The sequence below is a fragment of the Tamandua tetradactyla genome, chromosome 12 (assembly GCF_023851605.1).
Source record: "Tamandua tetradactyla isolate mTamTet1 chromosome 12, mTamTet1.pri, whole genome shotgun sequence".
Classification (NCBI taxonomy): domain Eukaryota; kingdom Metazoa; phylum Chordata; class Mammalia; order Pilosa; family Myrmecophagidae; genus Tamandua; species Tamandua tetradactyla.
This window is the reverse complement of record NC_135338.1, coordinates 48,227,132-48,238,465: the sequence shown is the minus strand read 5'-3', so window position 1 is coordinate 48,238,465 and position 11,334 is coordinate 48,227,132. Positions and strand designations below refer to the sequence as shown.

The 11,334-nt window shown below is 40.1% G+C and overlaps 1 protein-coding gene across 10 annotated transcripts in view; it reads left to right on the top strand.

The window, feature by feature from the left end:
• The first annotated feature begins 3,067 nt into the window (after positions 1–3,067).
• GALC (galactosylceramidase) overlaps positions 3,068–11,334 on the top strand; it is a 59,973-nt gene continuing 51,706 nt past the window's right edge. For 5 of the 10 annotated variants that reach the window (XM_077123244.1, XM_077123245.1, XM_077123246.1 and 2 more), the window contains exons 1-4: positions 3,068–3,597; positions 7,865–7,933; positions 8,185–8,248; positions 9,713–9,826. In XM_077123244.1, coding sequence (XP_076979359.1) covers positions 3,418–3,597; positions 7,865–7,933; positions 8,185–8,248; positions 9,713–9,826 — 427 coding nt within the window. In that variant the 5' untranslated portion in view covers positions 3,068–3,417. Of the gene's footprint in view, positions 3,598–3,647; positions 3,666–4,381; positions 4,401–5,790; positions 5,810–7,864; positions 7,934–8,184; positions 8,249–9,712; positions 9,834–11,334 lie in introns of those variants that run through there. The other 5 variants (XM_077123252.1, XM_077123250.1, XM_077123251.1 and 2 more) reach the window with 5 other exon arrangements.

Sequence of the window (11,334 nt, the reverse complement as noted above, 5' to 3'; positions counted from 1 at the left end):
GGCTAACCTGAGTGGAAAATAAATGAGTGAGAAAGAAATCAGGATATGCCTATAGAACTGATGCAGAGGCTGCAGAGCAAGGCTTGGAGAATGAGTTACATCCAAAGGACCAGAAAGATAACCTAGGCAATGAGGTTAGGATGACACTGCTGACCCCATTTTTCTAGAACTTGAGGTTACCTCTGAGGAAGGCTCTGTGCCACTGCCTTTTCTGGATTCTGACATGGCTCCAGTGTGATGAACTGTGCATAAATATAGTCAGTCAATCAAGATCAAAGTCAGAGGTTGCAGGTTCTGACTGTGGGAGCCTGGTCGCTGCCAGAGCCTGTGCAGCTGTGGAAAGAAAAAGGGAGGATTTGGCTTCATCACTCCTGAAGGTAGAATTCTGCCAGCCACCATGACTCACACCATGAGGAATTAGCCAAATTAGACATGGGCTTGGATGCTTGTAGACCAAAACAAAAACAAAAAAGCCAAAAATTTCAGACCAGTAATGGAGGAGAGCAGTAAACTCAAAAGCTATACTATAGTTATATCTGTGTGTCATTTGTGCTACTTTTATATAAAAACACATATACATGTAATGTGTGCTGGTAACTCTTTTAAGTGCTATATGAATAGTAACTCAGCTGATCTTCCTATTAACTCATTTTTATCACTGTCTCCATTTTATGGATAAACTGAAGCCACCACCAGTCTGGGGTTCTAGAGCCAATCTTTTCACCATTATACCATACATTGCTTCTTGCCAGAGCAGTTCTTATCTGTGGTTATACTTAAGAAAATATTTAGTAAGCAACATATAATTTATTCCAATAGGTGAATTCTGTTCTATCAACCATTTTCATTTTCCTTATATGTCCTGAGTTAACAAAAGTGATTCACATATTTTAGAGGGAAGTCAATGAAAAGAGTGATGTAATTAATAAATGCAATCAAGCAACTTTAGTGCAGAGTTGAAAGACCTGATAAGCAACAGATATTGCAGGATCATTCATGAACAGAAAATACTTCATAAATACTTTATATCCCTTTGTGCCCCAGGAGATTTCTATTTTACAGAATGTTTAAGTAAAGTACATAATACTTTTTTTCTTTCACTCAGGTGATTATTGTGTGTTTCTCTAAGTTCAACTCAACTAACAGCTTTGGAATACTATTATTAGTCAGAATTCTCAAGAGAAACAGAACCAACTGGAGATAACTGTAAATATGAGATTTATAAAAGTGTCTCATGCAACTGTGGGAATGCAAGAGACCAAAATCTGTAGGGCAGGCTGTGAAGCTGGCAACTCCAGTGAAGGTTCTCAGTGAATTCCACAGGAAAGGCTCTCTGGCTGAAGAAACAGTAAAAATTCTCTCTTCTCCCTTAAAACTCTTCAACTGATTGGATCAAATCCAATTGACTGGAATCTCTGTTTGTGGAAGACACACCCTTAGTTGATCATACCCGTAATCAGTCATAGATGCAATCAACTGACTGATGACTTAATAAAGCAGCCTTCTGGTTTATCAGCCAGCCATGAAATAACCTTGCAATAATGGTTTATGTCAGTGCCTGCCTGACCAGACAACTGGGCACCATTACCTGGCCAAGTTGACATCTGCACCCAACCATCACAAATACTTATCAAGAACTAGACACTGTGCTTACGAAGTACAACAAGGAAAAAAATTCATTATCTGTCCTTGAATTTCTGACAGCTCAATTCTGATTTCTAAAAGTAAAAGCCATTTCCTAAAATGAGACAGCAGCCTTCTACCAGACCTTCAGCAACGTTCATTAAAAGGCAAGACCTCTCATCTTTTTCAAGAGACCATTTGATTTTGATCACATTTTTCACTTTAAAAAAAGGAGATTTGCAGTAGATAAAGTATAGTTGTGGCACTCAGAAATACTGTCAATTTAAAAGGGAAACTGTCACTTATAAAATTCATTTGAAATTTTAGTACTGGGAGACACTCCTGTCCCAATGTCTTATTTTTCTCAGACTCCGGAAGCATGTATAGCAAGCCAGATACATGATTACTTGTCTGGTACATGCCATTTCCCCTTATCGCACAAATTTGAGTGCTACATCCAGGAGGCCAAGAAACTCTCTTGCTCAGAGATTTATTTATTGACTTTTTATTAGGACTTTCTTATTTAATGGTCTCCTCAGTGTAGCTTAGAAATCACAAATAACAGACATATTTTCTCTGGGGATGGAGGTGAGGCTACCTGTTATGTTAAAAATTCTGTTTCCTCTTCTGCAGATTTCACATATTGTACCAATATTTGTGGCGTGCCTTCCAAGTACAGAGTGCAATGATAGACCACATGAGGGCATATGCTGGGTATGGGTTTCAGTTTCCTAATTTCATATGTATGGTATTTTCCTTTGTTAACACCTTCCTTTTCCCCTTCTGGTCACATCATGTGATTTTTATGCGCTATACGCACATCACAGATATAAAATCTCAGGATTGCTGGGAAGCTAAATCATCTGATTTATCTATGGCTTGTACCCACTGGTGCTTTGCCCATGCTAAAACATTGTGTTAGATGTGTTTTCCTTGCTATCTGGTGTTTCCTTGACATTTTGGTGTTCCTGGGACTTGGATGGCTCTGCCAAGAGAGATTTTAGAAAAGCTTTCCCAAGAGTCTCAATCTCCTCAGTTTGCTCCAAATACCTAGAGAATCAGAAATCTAAGTAAGGATAATGCTGGATGTGTCAGAAATCCCAGGACAAGTTACCACTTTTTTTTTTTTTTTTTAAATAATTCTAAGGCTATCTGCCTGGAATCACTTGAACTGGCAGTGCAAGGTGGTTTATAAAGCTAAAATCATGGATATATCTGGGTAGTTACCAGCATGGAGAACCTTCTCAGATAACATTTGCCAAGCTGTATAACTTATTAAAAAATATTGGCCGAGTGTCTATTATGTTCCATTTACTTCACTTAATATGTTTTTCTTGTGGCTGCTCCTCTTGCTTCATTTTACATAAAAGGAAACTCAGCTAACGAGAGCTAAGTCACGGCTTAACCTGGGCGTAGTTAGCGATCCTCCACATCCAGGAAGTCCTCCTCCTCACTCTGCCACCCACTGACACGAGACGGATGCGCCCTAGGATGCTAGTGTAAGCCCCAAAGAGGGCCTACCCCAACTGCCCTGTTCCCTTTGCAGGCTTTGGTCACTACCCTTTCCTTCGCCGAGGTTTCTTCAGCACATGACTTCTGGAGAGAAGGAACAAAGTGAGAAGACGTGAAGGCCTCGGGCCAAAGGAACGATCAGAGAAAGGTTTCTTTTTAGAGCACACGGTCCGCGGCCCGCACTTAAGATGGCGGCGTCGGCGTCACTGGCCTCCTGCCCTTCTCCATCATGACGGCGGCCGGACGCGCCTCCTTGGACACCGGAGTCATGTGACCGACACAATGGCTGACAGCCTAATCAAGGCTTCCCGGCAACGCCGAAAAAACGCGATGGTGACCCAGCGCGCCGCGGTCCCCTTGCTGCTATGCGCGATCCTGGCGCCCGGAGGCACGTATGTGCTCGACGACTCCGGCGGCCTCGGCCGCGAGTTCGACGGCATCGGCGCCGTCAGCGGCGGCGGGGTGAGCGGCCGGCGGCGGGGTGAGCGGTGGGCCCCGGGGACCCGCTCGGTCCGGTCCCGCTGCACAAGGTCCTGCGGCGTGGCCTCACTTTCCTACGCACTCTCCGCGCGGCCCGTCTCTGTGGGGTGCCCCTTCGGTCAGCTGTCGGAGCGCGTCCCCTGGGGGACTGGGACCGGTGCTTGCTCGTTAGAGATGACCCTGTAGAGGCAGTTAGGATGCACAAATTAGGATCCGGAGATTCAATGAGTGACAGGCCCAGACAGTGACAAGGCCAGGGCTCGGACCCCCTCATCCTGGCCTCAGGGGCCTGGGCCCTCCTTGCTGCGGAGATGGCACTCAGGAAGGGTTGCTCCGAAAGCGGCCGGGGAACTAGGGGAAGAGGACGCGTCCGTGGGATGCTTGGATTGTGCTTCTCCCGCTTTAGCCGAGGGAGTCGTAAACCCCAGGTCACTGGGCTCCTAGTGTACGGCAACAGGTGGAGTCCTTTTTTTTTTTTTTTTTTTTTTAAAGAGAGAGGGAGGAAGGGAAGGAAAGACAGAGAAGGAAGGAAGGATGGAAGGAAGGAAGGGAGGAAGAAAGGGAAACATTTTTAAACATTTTCTTGTTTTATTATATTTTGTTTGTTTGTTTGTTTTTTACATGGGCTGGGGCCGGGAATCGAACCGGGGTCCTCCGGCACGGCAGGCAAGCACTCTTGCCCGCTGAGCCACCGTGGCCCACCAGGTGGAGTCCTTTTGAGGGCCATTGCCTAGTAAAGATTTTGTCTAGTGATAGGACAGGTGCCTCAACGGCTGGTTAGGAAGGTAAGAGGCCTGAAACCGTGTCTGTCTCTGTCTCTGTCTGTCTCTCTCTCTGTATGTATATATATAATTTTTAATGTAAGCTACACTAGTATCGACTATTAGTCTAGAATATGTTGCATCATAGGGCATGAAAGCCTGGGAAGGTGTGTGGCTCTGTACTTTATGGGTGGCCATTTAGCATACAAGAAATTGGGAAGCATTGGGTCAAGGGCCAAAACAGTGGCCCTTCACTTTAAAATATTATCTCTCCTTCCGCCCCACCCACAAATTTTGACTTTGTAGTTCTGGAGTGGGGCCTGAGAATCTGTATTCTGGTGAAAGTGCACCGGTTGGTTCTGACAGAAGTGTTGAGGAACCTGTTACTGATTCTAGGAGCTGAGAAGCAAGCATGAGGGTGGTTTGTTGTTGTGGTCGCTGTTGTGTTAATTGAATAAACTTTAAAGTTTAGAATAGTTTTAGATTTACAGAAAAGTTGTGTTCTAAATTGCTAGCTGCCGGAATGCATTATACCAGAAACAGAATGGCTTTTAAAAAGGGGAATTTAATAAGTTGCTAGTTTACAGTTCTAAGGCCGAAAAATGTCCAATCAAAGGCATCCATCCAGGGAAAGACACCTTGGTTCAAGAAGGCCGATGAAGTTCGGGGTTTCTCTCTCAAGTGAGAAGGCACGTGGCGAACACAGTCAGGGCTTCTTTCTTAGCTGGAAGGGCACATGGCGAACACAGTCAGGGCTTCTCTCTAGATTGGAAGGGCACATGGCGAACAAGGTGTCATCTGCTAGCTTCCTCTCCTGGCTTCCTGTTTCATGAAGCTCCCAGGGAGGCGTTTTCCTTCTTCATCTCCAAAGGTCGCTGGCTCGTGGACTCTCTGCTTCGATCTGCTGTAGCATTCTCTGCTCTCTCTGAATCTCCTTCATTCTCCAAAATGTTTCCTCTTTTATGGGACTCCAGAAACTTTTTAAGACTCACCCGAATGGGTGAAGACATGTCGTCACCTAATCCAGTTTAACAACCACTCTTGACTAAATCGTATCTCCAGGGAGATGATCTGATTTGTTTCACACATACAGTATTGAATGGGGATTAATTATTCTGTCTTTACAAATGGCGTTTTGATTGAAACATGGCTTTTCTAGGGGATAGACGTCCTTTCAAACCAGCACAAGTTGCAAACGCAGTATAGAGAATTCCCATATACCCTTTAGTTGGTTTCCCCTATTATCAATTTCCCATACATAGTGTGTCACATTTGCCACAAACAATATTGATATATTATTGTAAATGAAAGTCCATTCACATTTCCTTAGGTTTTACCTAATGTCCTTTTTCTGTTCCAGGATCCTATCCAGGATATCACATTACATTTAATCTTCAGGTCATCTTAGGCCTCTTTTGGCTGTTAAGCTTGGGGTGAGTTCTTTTTATGTGGGCATTCTTTCTGTAGGATTTACCCAAACGGAGATGTGAGAGTAATTCCAGCTTTATGCGAAAGTGTGAATGGGTGCAGTTGGTCATTTACTTAGTCTCTGGTTTTGCCAACAGGTGGCCTCAAGACCTGGAAGCTTTTTTCACTAGTATGAGTGTTTTTAGCACCTAACAAAATTGATTTTACCTCTGTCCCATGCTCTTGGTAACCTTTTCTTTGTCTTTGTTTTGTCCTCTTTCCTTTGTACTTGTTAGGTCCTGGGGTTTGCCATGGTAGATTGTTGGGAGAGAGTGTGATTTTTGCATGCCAGATCACATCTAGGGCTAATTTTATTTGAAACTTTACGGCTGGACTCTTGAATGGGTTGTTTGTTGGGTGTTTTTGCACACCTCCCTCAGAATTAGCTTGAGTGCTTGCTTGTTGCATGGATGACCTGGACTATATCCTGATGACAGATTTGATCTTTTGCTGGGGTGAAAAAAAAGTGTTCCCTAACCCAAGTGATCCTTCTTGAGTTTTACACTTTTGTTACTGTATGTTCCAGCTTTTACCTCTGGTTGCTGGTACATATTTCAGGGGGAACCTGTGTACTAATGGGTTATATGCATTTGTTCTTTACTATTACCAATCTTTTAAAAATATTTTTGGTTTTATACTAGAATGGCCAGATTTCATAAAATAGTCCCTCTCTGCCTTTTAGATCTCTTAATATTTGTGATGTTGAATTCAGTGTAGAAGCTTGCTAAAGAAAGAAGTCATTGGTTATATTATGCTTATAATTAATAAAAATTATGAAAATGAGAAGAATTGCTTAATCAGAGTAGGTGAAAGAGTGAACCCAAATTTATGGGTTAGTTGTTCTTTACTAACATAGAAAATACAGGAGGAGCAGATTTAGGAGAACGTGCTATCTATATTTGGTTTGGTATGTATTGTGTTTCAGGTGGCTAGAAAGCAGTTCTATGGGCCTGTGGCCCAGTTGCAGGTACAGGTGATGCTCTGGGAGCAAAACTTTACGACAAGGAATGTTGAAAGGAAGTACTACTCTTATCCTTTTTAGAGATTTTTATAAGTGCTATCTGTTACTATTAGGAACAGGGTGATAAATATGCATCCACTAGAATGTCAGGGTATGTAAAAGAAACTTGAGCCCCATAGAAGTCTCGTATCTTGTCTCTGTCATAATCCTGGGCATGGGTTGGTGATTTGAACCCAGAGCCATCAGACTTCCAAGCCTACAGACATCTCACTCTTCCCTGCTGAAAACCTACCTCTCTTCTTCCCCTTGTTTATATTGCTCCCCAAAGGATAGATTATTGGTTAATTATTGGTTTGGTGGTTTCTTTTCTCAAGTAGTCATTAGCCTTGGTCTAGGTATGATCAGGTTTCGGTCCCTGCAGTTTCCACCTCTGTCTTTCCATGCGTTGTTTTATGTACCTGAGGTTTCCTTAGCACAGCCTGGCCTGAGGATAATTGTGTGGTCATTCCTAATAGTAATAGATAGCACTTATAAAAATCTCTAACAAGGAAAAGAGTAGTACTTTCAGCATTCCTTGTTGTAATGTTTTCCTTCAAGATGTTGAAGAGCAAAATTTGCTGAGATCATCCCTCCCATTCCAGCCTCCAGACATCAACATCAGTGTTGACCAGTGGTCTTAAGGTTGCAAACCTGTTTCATTTTTTTAATAACCACTCCCCTGAGTCAAGGTCCTCAAGATAGGCTTGTAATCATATGGTTTATCTCTAGCCTCAGGAAGCTTACCTCCCAACCAACCCTCATCGCAGCAGAAGAGAAATGTGCTTGTTGCTCAGAGCTTGTCCTTTGCTGTCAGACGTACAACAGGCCTGCTTGCCCAATGATGGGAAATACCAAGTCATGTAAATAACGAACCTGGGAAGTGAAAGCTCCACCTTTCCGAAGAGTTGCTGAAATATTGGCATGTCAAGTGGCATGCGTGAACACTACAAAAAATAATTTGGGGTTGGATTTATTTTATTCTTATTTTTGAAAACTTTCCTTTTTTTTTTTTAATTTTTAGGCAACCTCCCGACTCCTAGTAAATTACCCAGAGCCTTATCGTTCTGAAATACTGGATTATCTCTTTAAGGTAATGAAAAATTAATAATTTAGTGGTATTTGCGAGGTTTTAGAAAGTACTGTGAATTTCATCCATAGAATTTTTCAGTTTCTCAATTCTAGTGAAAAAATTGGCAGCTTCTTTTGGAAGAAGCTGCTAGTTGAAATTTTGCTTTGGCCTTTTCATCTATTAAACCAAAGGCAGTAATCAGTAATTGCCTGGAAATGCTTTGTCCTTCGTACAATGAAGCACAGTGTTAATGCTGTTTCTTCTTTCCCCAGCCAAACTTCGGAGCCTCTTTGCATATTCTAAAAGTCGAAATAGGTGGCGATGGGCAGACAACAGGTAAGAATATTTGGGCCATGGGATCTGCTCGCCCTCCAACATTTCTGTCTATACCTAAACATATAGGCTATGATTTTAGAATATAAATAATATCCCCACTTTTGATATTGATTGTTGCTTAGGAAGTTGTTCCTTATTGTTCGTTTTTAACTTTTTAATTATTTTAAAAATTTATATCAAAATATGAATTTTCCGTCAAAAACAGCATTTGCTTATTTAAATTTAATTTAGTAAATCCACAGTTTCTTAAAACTGTATATACTGGTTAGAACTTAGGAACAATTTGGAATTTCATTGACAAGTTAAGAAAAAAAGATTTTAATTTTGTATAAAACATGTAAGGTACTATTAATTTCAAATAAAATATGTGGTAAAAAATAATTATTTCAGATCTATAGGTTTTTTTTGTCTTTTAAAAACAAAATTATTTTTAAACACCAAATCTTCAGTCTTCTTTGTTACCATTTTGATTGGCTTTTTGTTGTATATTACCGGTTAACAGTTGCTAGGTCTCTGACTTCCATTAAGAAGAAAAATGAATTTAATTTCTCACTGATTAAGTTTACTATTTATAGATCGATTCCGCTGTAGTGAACACTAGAGTATTGTTTGCCTATTTGTGTTCCTGTGAGTAACATGGAAATCACAGATATATCTGTGTGGTATTAGTGTTTAATCTGTGTCAAAAGAAAAAAATGCGAATCAAAGCAAAAAGTTTCCCCAAGCTATTGTAAGGAGACATGTATTTTATTGTCACAATCTTAGGCTGTGTTGATGACAGGCTAGTGTCATTTGCTGAGGCTAAATTAGAGATAGAGATAAAGAAGCAGGCAGTTCTCATAAAGTCTGATGTAGGCCCTACTGAGCAAGGGCAGTATTTGAGGAGCTTGATGACACATCAGGACTTAGATGTCAGTCACTTATGTTGACATGTAGAGGTTCGTATAGAATTTTACTAGGGGGGATGTGTACTCATTCCTTTTTCCTCAAAACTCTATTTTCTTGCTATAACAGAGCACAGTATAGACTTACAGCCTATATGAGGTATGAGAATTGGGACTCAGGAGCTCCTGGATTCACAGCCAGGATAAAGAAGCTAGAAGTTGAGGTGATGTAGACTTAAAGTTGGATATGAGAATATGAAAACTCCAGAGAGACCAAATGTCCAGAAATTTGTAGTTCTAGGAATTTTAAATTATATGAGATAATAACAGCTCTCTTAATGGTTATAATAGAAAGTTGCGGTTTTTATGTCAGATCTTTAAGATGCTTAGAATAATGAAAAAAAGTAAATCCTATGCTTTGATCATCCATCCTCAGGTTATATAAGACTGTTCTTATTTGTCCGACTTCAGGATTGGAAATGGAATACCACTTCTGTGAAATGTGCATGTGTGTTTGTGTGTGTCCCTAAGAAGTACCATTAACACATTGATTCTACCTCTTTTGCTCTCCCCCTTTCAGATGGCACTGAGCCCTCTCACATGCACTATGCACTAGACGAGGATTATTTCCGAGGATATGAGTGGTGGTTAATGAAGGAAGCTAAGAAGAGGAACCCTAATATTACACTCATGGGTAAGAAGTAAGTTTGTGATGCTTCTGCAGTTTGCTTTCTGGATGATGTGGGTGGAGTCTGTAATAAGGTTTTTTGTACTACCAGGTTGCTACCAGCAGCAAATTATGTGCCAGGCATGGTCCTTTCTTTGCCATTGTATGTTATGTCTGATTTTTACAGTAGTGCTGGAGTAAGGCACTACTCTGCTCATTTTATAAAAGAAGGAATGGAGGCTCAGAGATGTTAAGCTATTGATTTAAGGTCACAGAAAATTAGTAATTGGCAAAATCAGGTTTAGAGCCTAATTCTATTCTGTTTTTTGTTTTTTTTTTCCTTCTGTGACTCTAAACTTTCCTCAACAAAATTTCTTATCAAAATTTGTAGAAGAGCAATACTATTTACAAAATTGTATATTACATGTAGTAGTAAACCCAATTTCTAAAAGAGGTACATATAAAAGTTTTTTTTTTAATCTCAGCAATCAGCTGGTCACTGTTCCAGGCACTGGGAATATGGAAAAACATGAGCCCCAAATCCATCTCCTGTGGCGCTTAGGTCCTAGTAGCAGAGTCACTGAGTGGATTGCTCAAAGGAGACCATACACATTTCACAGTTCTCCTTTATCAGTGAATACAGAGTCTGTGAATTATTTCAAAACATCCACAGTGGTGGAATATTTTCATTGTTTCAAATGAATTGATGTCTTGAAACAGCCTGCTTTCAGTGAAATTAATGATTGTTTTTAAAGACTTGATTGCAAGTTATTTTAAAAATCATTTTCAACAATCAAATTAAAGGATAAGAATGATTTGTTTCTAAGTTTAAAAATTGAAGTGTTTTCTTTCTAAATGGACTTTGTAAGAAATTCCAGAAATGTTTGTTTGAGCAGTGAAAAGCATCATTGAATTAGCACAGCCTTCCCATTGTGCTGCTTTCAAGGCCAACTCTCATTTAAATGTAGAAAGTCTGGCAGGCTGACCCCTATCCTAACAAAGACTTAACACATGGTGGATCCTCAGAGTGTATTTGACATTTCATTGCTTCAAAATGTTCCAATATTTTAATGCCACATTTCTTATGTTAGATTCACTTGTGCATTTCTCCCGAGAGTGGAAAAATAAGCATTTTGTCATTTTGATTTTTTTTAGTGATGGACTAGATTCGTAATAAATTCAATAGTTAAGGAACTTAAATGTTCAGCTTCTGTTAATATGTAAGTAACAGAAGTAGGATTTAGAATTTTAATTAGTGCTTCCCTGTTTTTATTTTTTTACTTAAAAATAATAGTTATTGAAAAATGTGGACTTATTTGATTTATATCATTTAGCAAATGTATAGTTCCTTGAGTCATTGGCATTTATATTGATATAAGGAAAAACTAGTATTGTTAAATTTTATTGCCTAATATTTTAAATAGTCTTAAACTCTAAGATGTGCTTGTAAATGAGCATTTATCTAATAGGAATGCTCATAGCATAAGCATAGAAGGTTCATAGCATAAGCCTTCTAGAACTCTTTCATTTAATCT